The 22789-nt window shown below is 39.5% G+C and overlaps 1 protein-coding gene across 1 annotated transcript in view; it reads right to left on the bottom strand.

The window, feature by feature from the left end:
* Lancl3 (LanC like 3) overlaps positions 1–22573 on the bottom strand; it is a 107303-nt gene extending 84730 nt beyond the window's left edge. The window contains exon 1 of the mRNA XM_036174906.1: positions 21651–22573. Within this exon, the coding sequence (XP_036030799.1) occupies positions 21651–22223 (573 nt within the window). The 5' untranslated portion in view covers positions 22224–22573. The remainder of the gene's footprint in view (positions 1–21650) is intronic.
* Between the last annotated feature and the right edge of the window lie 216 nt (positions 22574–22789).

Below are 22789 nucleotides of genomic sequence, written 5' to 3'. Positions count from 1 at the left end.
GGAGGAGAAATTGGCTAGAGAGTTATTGGACAGCTTTTGCTCTTCTGGTAAGTTGAGAACCTGTTCACTTTTATTTGCTTTGAACACAGGCATGGCATCTGCAGCTTCAGCAGAAAAAGAAGTGTACAGACAAAGGCACCAATATCACTCATTCATTGAACAGTAGCCAACGGTTACCTACTTCCAGACTTCTTTATGCATTAGAAAAGTCATCCTATTTCAAACGACTGAAACTCAGGTTTTCTACCACTTTTAGCTTAAAACCTTGCTAAATGATACATTTGGACAGGAAAAGAAGAGAGAATTCATCCTCAGATCTGAGTAGATTTCATTGTCTATGTATGTATGATGACCATATATAAGTGCATTAACATTTCTGATTATTCCTGTTTCACTCGAGACAAAAACCAAATAATGCAATGCTCATTAGATTACAGCAGTACTCATCTCATGCACCACTGACCACTGATAGCTAGTTGAAGGTTAACAAATGAAAGCTGGGGATCTCATTACGAAGCACATTACAAAGACCTCATTTTGTCTTTTCTTAGATATGGGAAGTTTTCTCTGGTAAAATGTTTTAGAATTACCTTCAGTATGACATTCATGATAACCTTTCCCTGCAACAGAATGTTCTGTTAGAAATAAACCTGAAATATTTTTATGAGGATTGTTTCCAAGAATTTACACATGGTACACATAGGTTCTGTCATTGCGTTTTACCCTCAGTTTCTTAACTTGGAAATTTTAACAACTAAGGTAAAAAAAAGATCCCCAAGTATAAAGACATAAAAGGAGTGGCTTCTAAGGTGAATACTCTCTGTAGAGTAAGGTAAATATTATTATTATTCTATGAATATAGAGGTGCAGGTAAAGACAACCTCTGGATGACCAGGCTAAAGTTCTAGTGGAGGGTTACACTAGTATCCCACTTACTAGGTCACAAGAGGGGTTGCCATATGAAAGAAGTTCACACTACTTAGCCACTTCACATGTAGCAGGAATTCGAATTATGTTCTAATGTTTTATTAATAAAAACAAACCTGAGGCCAGTTATTGGGGTGAATGCTGGAAGATCAGAACAAGCCACAGCTTCCTCACCTTGCCAAGTTCCTCAGCTGATCTTGTTTCCTCAGACTGGAAACCTCTGTGTCCTCATCCAAAATGGATCTCAGCTGAACTGCTGCTCAAAGCCTAAAAGCTTAACCAGCCAAATGCTTCTAGTTTCTAGTCTTCACGCCTTATATATCTTTCTCTTTCTGCCGTCATTCCCTGAGATTAAAGGCGTGAGTCACTATGCTTGACTGTATCCTTGAACAGATGGAGTGCCACCATTTTCTAGCCTCTGTATCTAGTGGCTGTCTGTTCTCTCACCCCAGATACATTTATTAGGGTGCACAATATTTTGGGGAACACAATACCACCACATTCACATGTTTTCCTTACACTAAGGAACACTAGCATCACTAGACTCCTATAAAAATACATAATCCCGGGCCCCATTTATTATGTTTCCCAGATAAGTCTGATGTGAGAAGAAATCTAACAGGTTATAAAATCCAAATCGTGGGAGGCTAGTTCCTACAACTTCACCAAAGGGCAGATAGTATCTAATATTTAGAGTGACTCTGAACACTGCAGAGATTCACACATTAGTTAGAAGGACAGGAAGCGAAGTTACTCAGCTTGCAGCGCCAGAGATTGATGTATTTGACAAGTCCAAAGATGATTTTCCCTTGAAGGTCACTTTATAAAAGCTTTTAAGGTCAATGCATATTCTTCAGGATGACATGTGATAATCGTTATTACTGGAAAGCGTGCTGTGGATATGCAATGCAAATTTTCACTAAGAAGGTGGCCATGTCACCTCTATGAGGTAATGTAAAGTCTAATGTGCTGTGTCTTTTAAAGCACAAGAAAGGGCTACTTCAGGCATTTGTGCTACTTGAACAGTCGGACATTCTACAGTGCTGTCAACAGACTGTCTAAAACATTTTCAGAAAAAAACAGAAGCTTATTTACACCCAGTCATGGCACCTGAGAAGTAAAACATACATCTTGCCCTCCGAAGAAGACTGTGGACATCTCATCAAACATGACCAAACATATTCTTCAGCCTTTCTTGAGGTTGTCAACTCAGAAAGTCAGTGGAGTTCTAACAGCCTCCAAGGAAAGATTCACACTGAGCTTTAGAGAAGTTAGTCTAACTTCACTAAATGCAAGCATGATTGCTGGAAGAAGAAAACCTTCCTAAAGAGCTTTGCAAGCTTCCGTACAGCAAACCAGACTGGAAATCTTTGGCCAAAAAAATTTTGCAGCCAGCAGTATGCTGATCTTAGGCAAAGATGTTCAAAGTATCCCTGAACCAGAAATATGGACACCATCTGTGAACTTGGTAGAAATGCAAAGTCTCCTACTCTCTGCTTCCACACCTACATAAAGACCAGTATCCTATGTTTTATTAAGCATTCCGGGTGATTCAATGAATGTCAATATTTGAGAAGCATTAGGATCAATATTATAAAAGCTGTCACTGGTAAAATACTAGTTTTATTTTGTCCATTTTATTTCTAATGCATTATGGATTGCTATTTTCCTAAAATAGCATATTGATCACTGCTACAGAACAGTGAAATAAAAGAGACATACAAAACACCAGTCCTAAGTTTGTATTATTAGACTCAAATGGCAAAAAAATTACAGTTTAATTGTCTAAAAGTTCAATACGTACTGTCATTTTTTTTTTGTGCTTACATCTCTGTAGATCAATAACATATTTTCAGAATAGCATTGGCCATCTAGGTACACTCTGAATAGCACTATACGCCTAGAAGCAACCTTTCCTCAATGCTACAAATTTTTCTCAATTCCAAGATGTACTTCTTTTTCACACTGTAACATCTGAAATTGGAATGGATGTAGACATAACTATTGGCCAGAAGGTAATAGGATTTAGCTCTTACAGTCTGCATTAGTGTATCAAAACTCTCAAAGTGATGTCTAACATGGGTAAAATAAAATGATGGGGGTGTTCTTTGTTTTTTTTAAGAGAAAGAAATGCTAAATCACCAGTGCTTTTTAATGTCATGAAGAGTGATATTTTGTGAAAAATCTTCAGCAAAGTAGAAAATAAACTAGATTAGTGGTGCCTACCACAGTTGAGGCAGATGAGGGGATAGAGAATACCAAAGACGACCCTGATAATAGCTTCAAGCTTCCTTTTCCTTTAAGATAATAGGGATATTCTGAACTGACTGTATGAATATTTTAAAATCACCAAAATGTACATTTTAATGAGTAAATTGTATGGCATATAAATGATAGCTCAAGGTAACTATTAAAAATGAGAGAGAGAGTCAATGTCTGAAGAGACAGAAGTGATTAAAGATATAAGTCCACAAATACAAAATTCACACAGCACATAACAAGGGGTATTTTAAATTAAACGTGTACTAAACATATTGAGGCTAGAAGCCAACAACAAAGGAATCTTTGGCAATTCACAGCATCTTAATTCCCAAAGGACAGAACTTCAGAACAAAAGGCTACTCAAAAAGTATCTGTTTTAGTTTTCTGTTGCTGTGACCAAAAACAACTTGGGGGAGGAAAGAGCTTATTTGTACTTACAGATTACAGTTCATCACTGAAGAAAGCCAGAACAGGCACTCAAGACAAGAACTTGAAGCATAAACCATGCAGAAACAGTGCTCACTGACTTGTTCCTCCTGCCTTGCTCATCTACCTTTCTTATACAGACCAGACCCACCTACCTAGGGACAATAACACCCACAGTGGGCTGGGACCACCTACATCCATTAGCAATTAAGAAAATGCCTCACAGGCATGGCCACAAGCCAATCTGATTGAGGCAGTTCTTCAGTGGAGGCTCTCTCTTCCAAAGTGACCCTCTAGGTTTGTGTCAAGGTGACAGCTGAAGCTAACTATAACAGTATAACTTGGGCTTGAAATCTCTTTAATAAAACAACATTAACAAATAAAACTATTCTTCTGCCTTTGGCTTTCATTTGGTGTGTCAGGACAGACACCTGGCTTGCCTGATGTAAACCATAAGATCCCCAAAGCTTGAAAACCAAATATTTAAAGCCTCTTGACACAGCAGTGTTAGTTTAGAACCTCTAAGCAATTATCTGCACCCAGGGGAAGAACTGAATACTTTTATATGACTTCTGGACATACTCAGGGTGAATTACCTGTTGAGCAATCTACATAAAAAAGCAACAGTTACGCTATATAGACTGTCACCTTGTTAATTAAAAGCTCAAGTTGCCAAATTAGAAAAATATTAAGTCAGCATATGTTCAAGAAATATTTTGAAGGTCCAGTTTTCTTTCAAACACATGGTTTAATTATTTGTCCAGGGTTTGTTTATTCACTACTGGATGGATGTGATTAGATACTCATTTCTTTGCTAAATCAATTTTTAATCCATGATTTATGATTCATATTTAACAACTGTTTAGGGAGATGATGCTTTAATATAAAATCAAAGCCACCGTTTTGTTTACCTTTCTTCTTTTTAGGAAAATTGTGAGTGTGTTAAAAAACAAAAAAACAAAAAAAAACCCAAAAAACAAAAAAAACAAAGAGAAGAAATTCTAGTTGCTGATCCGTTAGTGTTCAGTTTGTCAAGAAAAGTTGCAAACCTTAAAATAGTAAACAAAAAAGGTCCAGAAACATATATAGGCTTTTATTACCTGCATGAGTATAAACACAATGGAGATTGTTTTTAAAAGCAAAACAAAAACTTTCAAGATGCAAGGCATTGTGCAGTCCAAAATTATACTTTTCTTATATGGTGTCCTTAATGTTAGCAATCACAGAGTTCTATTTGTTATCACATAATGGCATGAGTGGATCATTTTGACCTGTTACAAGCTAGTACATTTCCCATTTTATAATGAAAAAAGCAAAATTTTACCATCCTGTGGCTTTTGAAAGGCTGATTATAAGTGAAAAATATGACAATGTTCATGACTAACCAATAATTGTGTCCATCAAATACTGAATCCTAAGTGTTTCTGCTGTCAGAGAGCAAAAACATATTTAGAAAAAGCAATTGTGAAGAGCTAGATTCAAAATATGGCCCTCCCTTCTGGAGATTGTATAACTCAGTCTCAAAGGTAGTACTAGATTTCATAAAATTAAAAGCATTTCATCTGCCTTATTCTTTCTTTCAGGAAATAAGTACAGAGACTATTCTTTTTGTCAGGGAGCTGACCAGTACCCATCTCAGTCATAGCAAAACATTGATGGCAGTAAAGAATATAGCTGTCCCATATATGAAGCAGGAAAGGCTCCCTGGGAGCCATACAGTGTGAAAATAAATATGGTATGTGCAGTAAGCAGTACACACAAAAGAACAGCTAAGGACACTATGGAAAAGTGTTGAGAAAGAGTAAAATGTGAGAAAAATATTAAAAGAAAATCAGGGAATAAACGTAATGTTGGAAACTTTCTGCCTAATGATTTACCTTATCATTACTTATGTAGGCATAATGCTTCCTACCAGTTATTTTTCGATGTTCTATTTGGTAATGTCTTTCCTGTACCCTTTCAGATACCTCCCCTCTGTGAGATTTTGTAGGTAATTAATTTGGTCCAAAATCCTCAGGTTGGTTTAAAAGCTCCAAATGGTCCCTTGAGGGAACCTCTCAATAAACAAAACAAACAACAAAAAAAAATTATTTGCCATTTTGTCAGTATTTATTGACATACTCAAGGAATGGGAAATTTTATTTAACATTTATGTTAATCTAGATGAATGACGCAAAAAGGTCACAACTTTGGAGAAGAACTTGGATTTTAGACTTGACTCAATTCCTTATCAATGGATATTATAAATCTCAGAGTTGGTCTTGGTTTGTAGCTTTTTTTTTTTTATATTCCCAACTAGTTGATGCCTATCAAAAGTTTCCTAGGGGCTGGAGAGATGGCTCAGAGGTTAAGAGCACTGACTGTTCTTCCAGAGGTCCTGAGTTCAATTCCCAGCAACCACATGGTGGCTCACAACCATCTATAATGGGATCTGGCGCCCTCTTCTGGCATGCAGGTATACATACAGGCAGAACATTGTGTACATAATAAATAAATAAATCTTTTAAAAAAAAGTTTCCTAGTGAAGAATGACCTGTTGAAAAGAAGAAAAGGACTGGTGGGAGGTGGAGAGGATAAGAGATTGATAATGGGGGTGAATATGATCAAATTCATTATCATATATATGAAATTGGAGAAAAATAAGTTTAAAAAGCATCCTACTTAGGCAATAAGTGTTATAATTATCCTTCTTCTTACCATATATCCTGGCAAAGTTACTTAACCTTTCAAATGTTTCCTATTTTCTAGTCTAAAAATGAAAGAAGTAATTTCTAACTTGAGATTTCATGAAAATTAAATAGGATAGCTTATGTAGTAAAAGGTAGCTGGCAACATATTGCTTTATATAATTATTAGATACTACAAGTAGAATGGATTGGAAGCATTTTAAATCTTGAAGCATCTGAGTCATGGATATGAGAAATTTTTGTCTCATTTTGTATCACATAAATGCTTCAACCACTCTTGTATCCTAATCATCTGTCCCTTCACTTTTAATTATTTTAACTAAAATCTCGTCACCCCCAGGTGAACGTTTAGTAAACTTATTTTCATGATTTTACTCAGTACTTCACTAAGACACAATCCTAAGTGTTAAATTGTCACAGTGCTTTTTAGTTCGCAGTAATTCAAAATGTTGAAATGTCATCATTTTAATTAAATCTCAATTGAGTATGACTTATAAGAATATAAGCGTTATAGCAAACCATATTTCTGATGTTAAATATGGGTTGGCAACATTCTTTTATAAATGGCTTCATTATTCAATATACGTACTCCAGGATTAGTGGTTCATTATTGGGGAGATACAAAGCTACAGATGTGCAGGCTGAAGAGACCTAAAGAGTTAATGTACATAATGTAGACCTACAGGTAATAAAATTATACTGTTTGGTTGAGATCCTTGCTAGATGATATTTAACTGCTCTTGCCACAAAAAAAAAAAAAAAGAATAAAGAACATCAGATTGGGTGGATTGGAAGGTGTGGAGGGGGACCTGGGAGGACTTAGTGTGTGGATGATAAAATATATTGTCTGAAAACTAATAAAAAATAAAAAATAAAATAAGGGTAATTATGTTAACACGGTGGATCTGCTAATTTGCTTAATGACAGCAACCTTTAGCTAGCTATATGTATCCCTCAATATTTTTGTGCTGGATAGCTTAGTTACATATAACAAATATTTTTAAATTTCTTAGTATGAAGGACAAAATAAATTGTGGGATATTTTAACCCACCATATAGGTGAGGCCAGTGAAGAAAATGTCCCTGATATTCATATTTCTCAAGAAAATTACACATAGCTAATCTAAGACTGTCAGTAGGTTTCCAAAATAATGGCAGGTCCTCCTTGCTCTACCTCTCATATTCCAACTCCTTTGAGGTAAAAATCTAAAACACTTTTACAAACCATGTTTTTTCTACTGACTCACTTCCATATAGCAAAATGAAATTCTTATAGAACTATTTTCTCATCTATTAATGACTATTTAGTTATCTCATAATATCGCCATGCTACTTCCTCACCTACCTTGAATTGCTTGTATGATGATTATCTTTTCCACTCTCCTACATTTTCCTTTTTGGCATTTATACTCAGGTATCATCTAAAACGTCCTTTCGCACTGTTCTGAGGGGTTCCTGTTACCACACCTGTTTTGCCACCCCAGACCCCCACACTTCTGTATTTCTTGCCTCATTCCCTTTTTTGGGTGGCCCAAAAATATTTGAGCTTTGGGCTCTTTAGTATCAGAGTATTTTTTTCTACTTTTATACTTAACAGATAACACAGGCTACTATAACATCCCAATTGAGAGTAGTTTCCTTTTCAAATTTTGGAGTTCCTGCTCCTCATCTAGCTTCCTCAGTTGCTATGAAAATACAGTGTCAATTAACTCTTGCAGGAAACCAGTTCTGGTTTTCTTTTTGGAAGCTTTAAAAATCTTTTCTTAGCCCGGCGGTGGTGGCGCATGCCTGTAATCCCAGCACTCAGGAGGCAGAGGCAGGCGGATCTCTGTGAGTTCGAGGCCAGCCTGGGCTACAAAGCGAGTTCCAGGACAGCTTCCAAAGCTACAGAGAAACCCTGTCTCGAAAAACCAAAACCAAAACCAAAAACAAATATTTTCTTTATTCTCCCCCCCACATCCAACTTTGTTGTGAACCATTTAACGGTAGCCACCCACGGGTTGCACTTTGTTTCACTTTTCATCTTTTTCCTTTGTACTTACTTCATATTCATTTATTGGGACTGACTAGTAGACAGAGGTTAGTATTCCTTTAATTGGTCTCTCTTTAATTTATAATTTTTAAAATTCCATACATGAGTACTGTCTTTACATCATTCCCATCCCTCCTTTCCCCTCATCAAGTCCCCCATGAACCCTCTCAAATCCTTTCTAAATTATTATTACATATATACATGCATGTGTACACAGCCTACTGAGTTCATTTAGTTTTGCATTTATGTGCTATATTTAGGGCTGACCACTTGAGGTTGATAACCTATCAGGGGCTCATCCCTGGAGAAAATTAGCTCCCTCTTTCAGCAGCTGTTAGTTGCACTTCCTCTAGGGATGGGGCCTTGTGATGTTTCTCCAGTCAAAGTTGGCATAATCTTCTCTTATTTTATCAATCTTACTGTCTCTTGGTTGAATTTTTAGGGATATTTATTCAACTATAGTCTCATCTTTCAATGGAATTATTTTTACTGCTAACATATTAATTGCTCAGAGTCCATTTCTGCTCTGATTGTCCTTGTCAATAATATCCTACTTGTTCTCTACATGTGGTCATTTTCCCCTCTGAAAATATCAATTTGCACATTTAGAGAGTTTGTGAGTTTTTTTTTAATATAAACTCAATGTTAGTGAGCATGTTGTCACTGTGACAAATATCAAAAATGACTCTGTTTCCCATAGTTGGTGGCCTGATGCTTTTGGCCCAGTTGTGTGGCAACACATCATGCTGAAATCATGTAATGGATGAAGTCCTCACCTCAGATCCAAAGAAGGGAAAGAGGTTGGCTCCCACAATTCCATTTGAGGACATCTCTTCCCCCCACAAACAACCAAATCTGAGTAGGCCCGTCTTCTGCAGGGTTCTACCTCCAATGCACCAGCTGAGGACAAAGCCTTTTAAAATGGGCCTCTGGAGGACACTGGAGACCCAAACAATAGCATGTTTCTAGCATTACCTCTTTCATCCAAGTTTTAATTTTCCTTGTTTGTTTGTTAAGATAACTGCTTTTGAGATCAAATGTCTTTTAATGGAGAGTTGCTTGTTCAGTTTCAGTGTTAAAACCTCAAAGGGAAATTGGTTCATGGAAAGAAAGGATTGTTGGTGGCTATTGGGTGACAAGGCAGTGTAATTATAATTACACCAGGATAGAGTATTCTTCCAAATATCAGTATCTATGGCTCTTATTTTTTCTTGAGTCTGAATGCCATACATACTCTTTTAACTTGCTGTTCGATTCAGAGCATGGCTGCCAGTGTGGTGGGATCTGATTTTGAAGAAAAAGCCAAGTTGTCTGGATGTCACGAAGTCCTCACAATTAATTCAGCCTGAGTATTTGCATGTCACACTGTGATTTTGTATGAGCTACTTTTTACTTTTAACAGAAGTGTTACCTTGTCATAGTGACTAGCATACAGGAAGTCCTAGCATTTGACTTCTTTCTTGGTGGCTATAAGAAGTTTATGGCACTACTATCACATGACTCCATCTAGTTCCCACATTTCAGTGATGCTTGCACAAGTTCAGGCTAAAGATGTTCTCAAAATGTATTTTCCAAACCAGGAGTAGCAACAGGAGCATAAATGTACAAATGCTCATGCCCAGATTTGTACCTACTATGTCAAAATGTTGGAGATGGAGCCAGCCATGTGTGTTTCACAAACCCTCCAGGGACTCTGATGCACGCTCACCTGGGAAAAGCACTGGATTCAGAGGATCCAATGTAACAGATCAACACCCAGATTAAAGCCAAGACCTAGACTTACTTAGTGTGATACTGAAGGTCATAAGAAGAACTAATGAATACATACAGGACCTCACTGATTATGGAAAAAGAAAAGTCCCAATTCTGAATCAGCAGAGTAGAGTAGTTGTTAGTACTAAAAGCATTATTATTAACAATTATATATAGGAGCTAGAGTGAAATGCAGATTTAGTCTGTAAAATCAGCAATGAACTGCACTATGGTTTTCTGACACAAATCAGAAAGTGAATTAATACAAAAACAATTCATTTCAATCTCTACAGGTTGAATAAATACCTTGAAAGAATCATTAATTGTATTCATCCTTTTCCCAAATAGGCTACCAAATATACATCGTCTGGATCATTTGCTAAGCAAAAGTTATTTGAAGTTGTAACTTCAACAAATAACAATTATCAAAATTCCTCTAAAATTCTGAGTTAATGCCATGTAAACAAATGAGCTTCAGAGGGAAAACAGTTGGGGGGTGAATAGAATAAGAAATCAACATTCCAACATCATTTTCTTAGCATAATGACAGTAGCTTTAAATCAGTGAGATGATTTCGTCGAGGGACACAGCAAATCTAGTCCCTATATTAAGTTTGTGAGGAACCTAATGTTTTCTTTGAAACAGAAAGGAAGAGCCTTTTCCCCAGAGGAAAGGATGACTCACATAGGTTCATATTTCAGGGGTGATGTCCAGGCACTCAATTTATTTTGACACATAATCTGTCTGAGCAGCTCAGCTTAATCTCTTGTGTGGCAAAGCACAGGATCTTTCCCTCTAGCCCTTTGCAGCCAGTCAGGACACAACAGCCACAAAAACCACCTCAGGGAACATCAGAGAGACTGCTAGGAATTTAAAAACATACCTGTACTATTTGGACAACAGTTTCATTTCACATTAGGGATAATATTAAAAATAAAAATAAAAGAATGGCTGGCATACCCGAGCCCTCTCTATACCTATAGGATCCTCTGCTAAACACATTATGAGCACATCCTCAGTGGCTCCTCCCAGCCCCCTAAGAGGTCAGTGCTGTTTGGATATTACACTTTGCAAATGAGAAAATTAAGCCTCAAAAACGCTAAGTAGCTTATCTAAAGTCAACAAATGGCTGTGCTGGAGCCAGGATTCAATCTCAAAGCTGGTGAATCTGAAAGCTGTTTTTAACTACCACATTGAAAAACCTTTGCTGAGACCCCAACCTATTGCAACAGATACAATTTGTAACATAATGTGTAGTTCTTTTGACCTCACAGGCAAATTAGAAAAGGGTTTTAAAAGCAAAAAAATATATTAGGAGTGATGACACAGGCCTGTAATCACAGTGCTTAGGAAGCTGAGACAGGAGAATTGTGAGTTTGAGGACAGCCTGAGCCAACACAGTTCAACACCAGCAAGAGCTGTGTAGTAATTCTATCTCAAATAACCAAAACAAAATTTTTAAACAACAAGAAGCAAATTTGTATGTTGAGGATAATACTTCTTTTCTGATTGTGTTTTGAGTCTCTTTGAGCTTAGACACCTGAAAAATTTGCTAAGAATGTGGCTCCTTTCTGAAGTCATTGTATAAGTAGAGATTCAGCTGGTCCCCACAGTGCTTGCTTTGAGACCAGAGATGCGTTAGTTGCCATGGACACCAGATTTCAACACACCACTGAGCACTGGAATCTATTCCATGTAAAGAAACCAACCAGCAGATGGATACAGTAACATCTAACTGCACACTAATGCTATGGCCAATATTTGTTTTGCCACCTCTCATTTAGATGATGCTCTTACCAGGGAAGTCTGTAAGACTTTGTCACCTGGAGACAGTTTCTTTACAACTCAGATAACAATACTCACACTTCAACATGTCAAAGTCATTCATTGTTGGAGTTGTTGAATGTAGATGTAACCGTCTTGTTCCCAGAGCAATAGTTAAGAGCTATAAACCTTACCCTTCACTGCCGCTCCTCTTGGCTTTTAACTCTGCAATTGGCTCTGTGTTTCTTATTGAACAAGATGGTTACATCTACAGTTGAATGGTTGAAGCTATTCATAGAGGTCTGATCTTACACAAAACAAATGGATCTGATGATTTCATAAAAGGTGAGTTTGCCCAAGTGGCTAGCACCCTAAGTGTGAGTGGTCTGTTAGCTTTGTAGGTTTCCCTAGTAATTGAATACATAAAAAACATAATTAGAATGAGATACGTAGCATGTGTGTGTGTGTGTGTGTGTGTGTGTGTGTGTGTTTTGTTTTCTGGAACAAACCACATATCCGAAGGATTGTGTACGTAATTAAAAACTGTATAAAAACTGTAGGTTAGAGATGAGTTTCTGAAACTGAATTATGCTAAAAAGCAACTGGACATATTGGAGACTGTTCGTTCAGTTTAATCCAGGGATCATTTCTACTCTATGAGGGATATGAAAAATGTCCCTTCCACTTGGATGAAATCTGTGTATTTATTGTGTATCAGCCAGTCACATGATCAACACCTGTCATTACATTAATCAACATAAGTGAAATTAGTCAACAAGTTAATGAGAAATTAATATAATCAACCATTTTCATATTCAGAGATTAATAAATACAATTCCATTAAAAACATCTTCTTATAGCATAATAGTAGTTTATTATTGGCAAAATTCAGTACATTTAAAATTTAGTATACTAAAAAGGATTTTACTGTGTTTACTTTCCTAATTTACTCAGTAACAAAACAAAATTAACCAAGCTCTCTTCAAGTAGTTATAATGTAAAGAATACATTTGAGCTTTAGTGGAATATATATGAATGCATGAAAAGCTATAAATTATATCTAAACCTAATTTTTTTAGTATTTTGACTTTATCATGTCTGTTAAATTACTGCATCAGAGAATTTTTAAAGATTAAAAGGAAAATGTTTAATCACCTTCAATTTCAGTTTGTATTGAGGGAGAAGCAGTACTCTCTGTCATACAGGTGAAATCAATTGTACTATTCTAAAATGAGAAGTGGTATTGAGAACACATTCTCTATTGTATCTGGGATGTTATAATAGAGCCTCTTCTCATGTTATCATTAAATAATTCAAAATTTCTAGAATGTGGCTAATTAGGTCCTTTAAGAACAAAACCTTCTGGGCCTGAGAAGATGGCCTAGTGAATAACAGTACTTCCCTGTGCAAGCATGAGGACCCGAATTGGAATTCTAAGCACCCATATACAAGTTATGTGCTTATAAGCCCAGCATCAGAGGCTGTGGACAGGTGATCCTGGGAGCCCCCTGGTCAGCCACTCTAGCTGAAACAGCAAGCTTCTGACTCGGTGAGAGGCCCTGACTCACGGAAATAAGCAGAGGAACAATAGCATGATGTAGTGCATGCACACACTCACTCACATAGAAATAACCCACACAGTTCCCCTCACTACACACAATTCTTTAAAGAATACAGAAAAATCTGTGCCCAACAGAAAATGGCATCTACTGGGGAAAAGGCCATGCTTCCATCTATTCATTCAACATTAGACTCCCTAAACTTGTCAGGTGCTCTGCTATGCAGTGATCTTTCCTTCAGCATAAACTGAGAAGGGGAAAGCTGATATTACGGCATCCATGGGGAAAAAAGTGGTTCTTAGTAAAGGACAAATAATGAAACTCATAACATTTGGGATAAATCAGTAAAACTTGATAGGAAATCTCATAAAACTGGGAGATTTTGTATTCACAACTGCTTGACAGACCAATGGCTGCAACATTATACATCGGCTTTCTCAAAAGGCAGAATTATGGGTCACACAATAAACCCACCAATCCCAAACCTGACTTTGAACAACATTCTCAGTTTGTGTGAATGCTAAAATGAGAGAACCACCAACTGAGAGCACATACTTAACAAGTCTCAAGTCTCATCTCCACCACTGCCCAACTGTGTATTCTTCAACCTCCCTGGGTCGCAGTCCCCTCACTGGGGATTCTGAAGATAGTAATGGAGCCCATGTGGTAAGGTTGGTGATGGTATAACACACTTCCTCTAACATACCTCTAACATACTTGGTAGTATAACATACCTCCTCTAACATACCTCTAACATACCTGATAGTATAACATACCTCCTCTAACAAGGCCATACCTCTTAACCCTTCATAAAGAATTCTACTACCTGGGGACCAAGAATTCAAACATATTAGGTAAACATCCTCATTCACACCACCACCTTGGGATGCTGTTATCTGAGAATCATAGAATGGCCAAGAAAACATGATTGAATCCATATGTAGTGGTACACACCCAGAGTCCCAGCACACAGGAAGCTGAAGCAGAAGAATCACTTGAGCCCAGAAATTGGAGGTCAGCTTATGTAGCATAGTGAGACTCCTACCCCAAAAAGGAGGGAAAACCATATACATACAAGAAATATTAAACTGACTAATCAGGTTGCATTTATATATTTATTATATATGTAACTAACAAGGGAAAGTGATTGGAATAAGGAGAACATATATTACATCAATTAACAAAAAAAAAAAAAAGTAGAGAGCTAAACCAGTCCTAAGTTGATTAGGCAACCAAAGAGACTTAAGAGAACCCATACCTTTCCTAGATATTTTTACTTCTGTTCTCCTATGTCATCCCTCTATTGTCAAGATGGCGGCTGCCATTTCAAGTATCATGCTCTTGTATAACTTAAGTAGAGAGGGGAAAGTCTGTGGCTTTCCCCAGCATCTTTTTTTTTTTTTTTTTTTGGATCATGTAGAATGTTCCTATACCAGAAGACTTTCTGTTCTGACTCATTGCCCATCACTTGGTCCCAGGCCAGTTCCAGTTTTTAGGGAAGATTAAGAGCACTAATTGTCTTTCATGTCTAACCTCTAAAATTGGACACAGGTTCTGAGAGCAGGAATGAAATGGCTGTTGGGAGGTTACCAAACTGTCTGCCCTTTGGCTTTCCTTGGCATGATCTGTCTGTGACTTATACCTTTAGCCACTCACTTTTCCTGTTGTTGGTGTCTCCCTTCCCTTTCCAGGTCACCTCTATGCCCCACGGCAAATGTAGAGTGTTTTAATTTTGCGGTTGCCTGGCCATTAATCAAACAAAAGCTATGATATTAACTTAATTAAAGTGTATGCTAGGAAATATTGGAAATATATTTTATAGCAGAAACAGTTCACGTTCCCTATTTTTCTTTTTCAGGTTACATGTAAAGTTTATTGTTATTTTTTACATTGAAAATAGGTTCTTCTCTCATACAATACATTCCTACCACAGTTTCCCCTCTCCGCTCCTCCCCTCCCCCTCCCCGCTCCTCCCCTCCCCCCTCCCCTAGATCCAATCAGAAAAGAGCAGGGTTCTAAGAGACAACAAACAAACAAACAAACGCCACGATACAATGTGACAAGGCAAAAGCCCTCCCTCATATTGAGGTAAGACTGCAGAGCCAAGTTTTAGCCCAGAGACATAAGGTAGACCCAAACACAATTGGCCAAAAAATAATCAATGAAATGATTCCTAATAGTAGTCTGCTATACTCATAGATAGCTGCTTGTCCAGTCATCATCAGAGAGGCTTCCTCCAGTAGCAGATGGGAGTGGGTGCAGAGATCTACAGCCAGACATTTTGTGGAGAGAAAGTCTAAATTGGAAATCTCCATAGGGCCCTTATTTTTCTCAATAATCATTATTGTTATACTCATATAGCAAGTTCAATCAAGTAATATAAAATGAGTTTTCTATGAACTATTAATTGTTATTTCCTTTTTTTACAAAAGCGTATTTCATAAGTGTGCTTTCTTCATTTGTACAGATAATCATATTTTTAAGCTTTATTTTATTTCCAGTTGTGTGTGTATGTGGGGAGGGGCATGTGCACTACAGGAGGACATAGCGGTCAGATCCTCCTTCTTAAGTTGGAATTACAGGCAGTTGTGAGTTGCTTTGATTTGGGTGCTGGGACTAGAACTCAGCAAAAGCAATATGTTCTTGAAGTCATCTCTTCACTCCACAAATGATCATATTGTATATGTACTTTTTATGTACATATTGTAATATACTTTGGACATCTTTGCCAATCTTATATAGAGAAATACCTCTTTATTTTGGTTCTATGTGACTACAACATGACTTAATCTTATTGATGGACACTAATATTTCCTAGTTTCTTTTTTTCTCTTCTATCACAAATAATGCTAAAAAGAATACACACATATGTATGTATGTATGTGTGTGTGTGTGTGTGTGTATATATATATATATATGTTAAGGTTTTTGCACCCTGATAGGCTCTCCACCAACACAGCAATCCAAATCAGACCAAATAGGAAAAGGCCCTCTTTAATGGGTAAAGCGTTCCTGGGTGATTCCCCAACCCAGCAGAGAGGAGACAGGGAGGAGACCAGAAGAACCCCATGTCTATTTTCTGGGATGCAGCTTATATACCCTGTGGAGAGGACTTGAGCCTCTCTGGGGAAGGAGCTGTGTTTGGCAGGCTTTGAAGGAGTGGGTTTAGGGAAAAAGATGGGGGAGGGGAGACTCTTTGGGTATAGGGGTGCCAGGGGTTGAAGTGGAGTTCCCACCCAAACAATGTACATATAAGATATATACAAATAATGTATATATTGATCTTTCTGTATATTTGTTACCTACCTTTACAAGTGTGCATATAGGAAACCATTTTTAAGACTGAGTCAAAGTTTACACATGTTTTTTTATTTGCTGGAGATGACCAGAGTGTTTCTAAAAATGCTATATCAAGGGAGGCTGAGGTAGGAGGATTGGTACAAGTTTGAAGTCAGTCTGGGTTAAAGGCCAGCAAGACCCAGCCTCAAAGGAGCCACCCAAAAACAACGTTGGGCCAGGTATCAGGGTACATGCCTTTAATCTGAAACAGCAGCAGGCAGATCTCTGTGAGTTCAAGGTCAGCATGGTATACACAGCAAGTTCCAGGCCTTGCAGGTCTGTCTCAAAACAATTAATTACATTTGTAAAAATGTAGACTACAAACACCAGTAATACTCATAACTGTAGCCTACAGAAGTCACGGATATGTGTGTATCATATATTGTTGAAGAAATCTCAAAGTATCACTGACTCCTGTTTCTAATGTACCGTAACCACAAGTTTCACTGTAAACCCTAATACTGCATCACATTTTTTTTGAATGTTTTGGTCTTTGGATTGACTAAAATGGGTTTCTTTTTGTAGTTCTAACTTTTAATTTATATATTTGTAAATGTTACCCTGAGAAGTCCTGACTGACAAAGGAATTCTTGGTGCAAAAAGGATTGTAAAAGAGCCATATAAACACTTCTTGCAGGTGTGTGTGTGTGTGTGTGTGTGTGTCTGTCTGTCTCGCTCGCTCGCTCGCTAGAGATCAAACTCAGGGCTTCTTACATGCTAATCAAACATACTTCTACCAAGAGCTACATCCCTATCCCCTTATCATTTTTAATATTGACACTCTACTCAACATTCAGAAAATCAGTGATTTTTTTCAAATCACTGATAATTTAATCAATAATCTTATTGATTAAACATAAAACTAATTCAACCTCCTAACTTTGACTTATTTGGCCCCAAGGGAATCTGATTTTAATTTACTCCCACTGGGAACCTTCCTTGCTTTTGAACCTCCTTATCTCCTATTCTTATTTATTTGAGACCTCTAAGCCTGGATGGCTTGTTCCTGCGGGCCCCTCTGCCAGAATGGCTGCACTTAGGGCGGCCACTTAATTCTCATGCTCCAGTTTTGAGTCATACATAACATGCCTTCACAGAGGAACTTTTCTACCATCCACTCTCGAACGTAGCTCCGCTTTCTCTCACTTCGTCCTCCACTTTAGTTCCTGTTTGCTTCCTTTAGATCATTCTTACAATCAAATCACAGTTTGCTGTTCATTTATGGCATGATTTCTTGGGACTTTAGTGACTCACTGTATATGGCTATGTCCCTTACACATTGCAAACACTCTTTCCTTAAGTGTTTTCAAGAGGGTTGAATTCACTGGAAATACAACATAGAGCGATTTGGTTTCTCTCTACATATATATGTGTGTGTGTGTGTGTGTGTGTGTGTGTGTGTGTGTGTGTATACACACACACATATATATACATATGTATATATAATATATAATATATATAACATTTATCAATTATATGAACACAAATGGAAACTTCAAAAACTTAGGTGAAAGGAGTAAGAATGATCTAAGAATGTAAAAAATTAGAGGTAAGTGTTGGTGTATGAAAATACATATGGCGCCAGGCGGTGGTGGTGCATGCCTTTAATCCCAGCACTCCACTCGGGAGGCAGAGCCAGGGGGATCTCTGTGAGTTCGAGGCCAGCCTGGGCTACAGAGCGAGATCCAGGAAAGGCGCAAAGCTACACAGAGAAACCCTGTCTCGAAAAACCAAAAAAAAGAAAGAAAGAAAGAAAAAAGAAAGAAAAAGAAAAGAAAATACATATGGCATTGTATTCTAGGGCATGTGATCCATAATTCTGGCCTTATGCTTTCTAGTAGCCAACATAAAGTGAGAAGTACAATCAGTCACAAGACATATTTCAAAGACTAAATTGATTCTATCAATTTTGAGAAAGAATGCATCTATTTGTTTCCATCTCCTGAGACAAATTCCTCTGTGGGCCCTTATAATGAAAGGAGTATGATATTGTAATGAGCATTCTAAATTACAGTCTCATAAATCAATACAATGAAGTGTTGCAGCATGAATTAACAGACATGGCTGGTGTGATACCCAAGCCCACACAGCATCATATTGCCTTATAATCTAAATTGTGATCTATGAATCAACCTTATCAGTCCTACCAAGGGACTTGTTAGAAATGCAGACTATCAGAGCCTATCCTAAGGCTAAATCAGAATATTTTCTATAGTTTACTATATATTGATAATATTTATGACAATTTTTCCGACAAGATCTGCAGGTGATTCCTATGCAAAATAAGTTTTCAAAAGCACTGATCTAGTGGGTCATTTTGATTTGAATAAGAATTTATAAGAACCCATAATTTATTTAATTCATTTCTTCAATAGCTATTTACTGAGAACCCAGAAGGAGGAAATGCTTTCTTTAAACATAGCACCAGAATCACTAGCATAAAGGAAAATGTTGATAAACAAGATACCGTTTTAAAGGGAGATTGGCAAGACACGTAGTACACAGACAACATTTGCAACAATACAAAAAGAAAAGTTAAGTACCTACACATGTGCTAGGCACTATGTTAACATTGGAGCTCCAGTAACACAAAAACATCTCCATCCTATGGAATTTATAGTCTGATTAGTGAAGACATCAATAAACAAATTGAGTAAAAAACAGGAAAGGGGGTAACTTTAAATAGGTTTGACAGGAAATGTCTCACTAAGGAGGTAAAGATCTATCCAAGGTCATGGAGCTATAAAAACACCTAGAGGAAGTGTTCCAGGCAGGGAGAACAGAGAGTCCAAACACCCAGAGACAAGAGAATGCCTAAAACAACAGAAGGCCAGTGTGGTTATTGAACGCTGAGTAAGAAGGAAAGTAGGTACGCAGGAGGCTTGATCATGTGAGGCCTTATCGGCCATTTTAACTGTCACAGCTTTATGAGAAAAGGCAATAGGGAGCCACTGAAGGATGGTGAGCAGGAAAATGACGTAATGAGAAGTGTCTTTAAGAAGCTAGCTTTTAAAAAGGTGGATGAATGGCTTAGTGGGAAAAAACCTAGCTCAGAGTGATTCATTCATTCCATTACTTATTACGTGGCACAGATGTGTCAAATAATGTGAGAGGCTCTAAACTAGGGTGATAACTATGGGAAATGACAGAGGAAGGTGAATGTAATGACATTGAATGAAAAAAGATACTGGGACACAATGACAGATTATTTATAGAAAAATGACACAAGTTAGAAATTCAATTTAATCAAGGTTCACGGATCATCTACTGAGAGAAAAGCTGTTTGCTGGCAAGGGGTTCGGGAGGGGAAGGTGTGCCAGTCCCTGCCCTGCGCATTCAAGGCCTGAATTTCTTGGACGGGAGCAGCCAGAGGACCTCACTTTGATTAGTACTAAAAGACGACGGATGTGATTGGCCAGGAGGGCAGAAGAAAGGTCTTGAATGTTTTTGTGGAGCAGGGCTTTAGAGTGGTCTTGAACCATTTCTGTACAGAGCCCTCCTGGTCTTTCTTTCTGGGGGATTTTCCACTCTGCCACTCTATTATGGAGAAAAGCCTCGAAGGCATGGGCAAAAGAAGAAACAGACTGAAGGGAAACAACTGGGGGAAAAATATTTTTAAAAATTGCCTACCATCAGACTGCAGGGTTTGGGAAGCAGATGCAAATATAATGCAAATGATATGGAAATCTCTCTGGCCTTCTAAATGGTTTTATACAACTGGAAGGGCCCTTGGGAAACAGCTAGCAGATAACAATGACTCAGAAGCAGAACAAACTATTTCAAGACAACTTTGTCACATGGCTCTTTGCTGCCCTGCTTGAATCAATCTTACCTGACATAAATTTAAAAAAAAATCAAGTCTACTTGCTTACTGATTATTTGTGCTAATTACACTTTTAAGGCACTCCATATACCTTTCTTTTTTTTCAAATGCCTTTCTCACCATCTACCCAAGTTAAATGTGTTGCTTCCTCCCTAGAACAGTGTGTTGTTCCAGTGGATTATGAATGAATGTGTCTCTCGGTTCTAGTTACTATGAGGTTTTATAGTTTGTTATTACTATTATTATTATTCCCTCAACTCCACAGGAACTGGCAGATTTTCTTCTAACATCTCCATGCTATATTCAAAGGCAATTCAGGGGGAAATGCCTACATATGTAGTTGTGAAACTGAATCGCCTTCAAGGAGCCCCTGAAAAAAAATTTATTTATTAAGAAAAGCTGCCTGGTCACAAATGCTGTGGCTTTGGTCAACCTAACTGCTGATTTTAAAATGGGGAAAAAAAAGCATTCGATAAACAGTTATTTTAAAAGACTATACTCTCATCAGATACATATTTATTATGAGTCCCAGGGTGAATTTAATGGTAACACAGTGCACACACCAGACCTACAGCTGGGCAGCTTACTATTGGTTACAGGCCCAGGAGTCCAGAAGCAACTTTCCTGCACGTCAGTCCTAAAAGTCCCATTACTTTAGACTCTAACATTCAAGGATACTTTTGCTAGCACGGTCAAAGGAAAACTTTACTCCCGGTTTTTAAACACTCACTTTTAAGGGCCACAAGGTCAACCCCTAAAAAGCTATGGGGCAAAGAGGCATCTGGAGTGATGCCGTCAAGTTCACTGCAAAAAAAAAAAAAAAAACACGAACAAAGTGCAAAGCCAAGCTATCCAACAAACAGGAGTGCGGACAAAGAACAGGGAAAGGGACAGACAAAAGCAGAAAATAAAGCAGAAGGGGCTGAAGAAAGCACAGCTCAAGACAAAGAAGTAACAAAGAAGAGATGGGGATGCACGACCAGGGGTGGTGCTGCGGGAGTCGGGGAGTCTGGAAAGCAGGACCCCCGCGGGCGCGGGCAGCCGGCGAGCGCCCTCCGGCGGCCGGGGCTGCGTCTTACCTCCTGGGCGAGTTTCTGCTTGAGCACCAGCGCGGCGCACAGGTAGCCGGCGCGGCCCACGAACAACTCGTCGGAGCCGCACTCCAGGAAGGAGACGGGCGCGCAGACGGCGCATAGAGCCCGGAACTTGCTGAGGGGCTGCACGTAGTCGGAGCGGCCCAGGGCGTGGTACACCAGCGTGGCCACCGCGTGCACGCCCGCGCCCCCGAGCAGGAAGGCGGCGCGGGTGTCGGCGTCCGGCTCGCCCCACTCTTCGGAGCGGGAGCACGCGTCGATGAGGCGCTTGGCGGAGCGCAGGTAGCGCTCTCGGGCCCCGGCGAAAAGCGGGCTCTGCGAGACGTGGTAGAGCATGTAGGCCACCCCGGCCACGCCGCTGTACAGACCCCCCTGGCAGCTGCTGCCCGCCGCCGTCGCCCCTCGGGCTTCAGCGCCGCCCCCCAACGGGGGCAGCTCCTGAAGGATGCGTTCGATGGTAGAGGTGACCAAGGGCGCCACTGCCTCTTCGCACTGGCCCGCCAGCAGGCTGCCCTGGTAGTCATCGAAGCGGTTGGCGAAACAGCGCTTGGTGTCCATGCTGTCGCCCGTGGACCCCAATGTCGAGCTGGGGACCTTTGGAGGGCGCGCCCTGCAGCCCAGCGCAGCACCTCCTGCTCTCAGAGGCGCTCGGATGGCTGTGGATGCGATGGGGGGGGGGGGGGGGGAGATGGAGCGAGGAGGGTGAGACGGGAGGTGACAAGAGGAGGTAGGTGCAAAGAAGGATCGCGGAGAGGGTGGCCCAGTGGGGCAACGGGCTGCCGCGAGGTTCCCGAGTGGCCCGGGAGAGCACGAGGAATGCGTGTCGCGCGTCCCCCCCCTCCCAGAGGCCGCGCCCTCGCCGAACCGCCCCCTCCTGCGCCGCCGCAGCTCCGAGGCTCTCCAAGGGGCCGAGGTGATCTCCTCAGGCAGGACCCACGCGGGGCCCGCGCCACTCCTCCCGCTCCGCCCTCGGCTCCTCCCCTCCCTGCAGAAAGCCTGGGACGTGCAGGGCACGGATCCGGGATGCTGAGGCTGGCCATCAGCACACCTGGCAGCCGAGGTGATGACTTCCAGTCCCTTGTGTGCTCAGAGGCTTTGCCTCAGGTCAGCACTAGCAGCACCTA

The sequence above is a fragment of the Onychomys torridus genome, chromosome X, assembly GCF_903995425.1.
Source record: "Onychomys torridus chromosome X, mOncTor1.1, whole genome shotgun sequence".
Taxonomy (NCBI): domain Eukaryota; kingdom Metazoa; phylum Chordata; class Mammalia; order Rodentia; family Cricetidae; genus Onychomys; species Onychomys torridus.
This window is presented reverse-complemented; position numbering and strand designations above follow the sequence as displayed.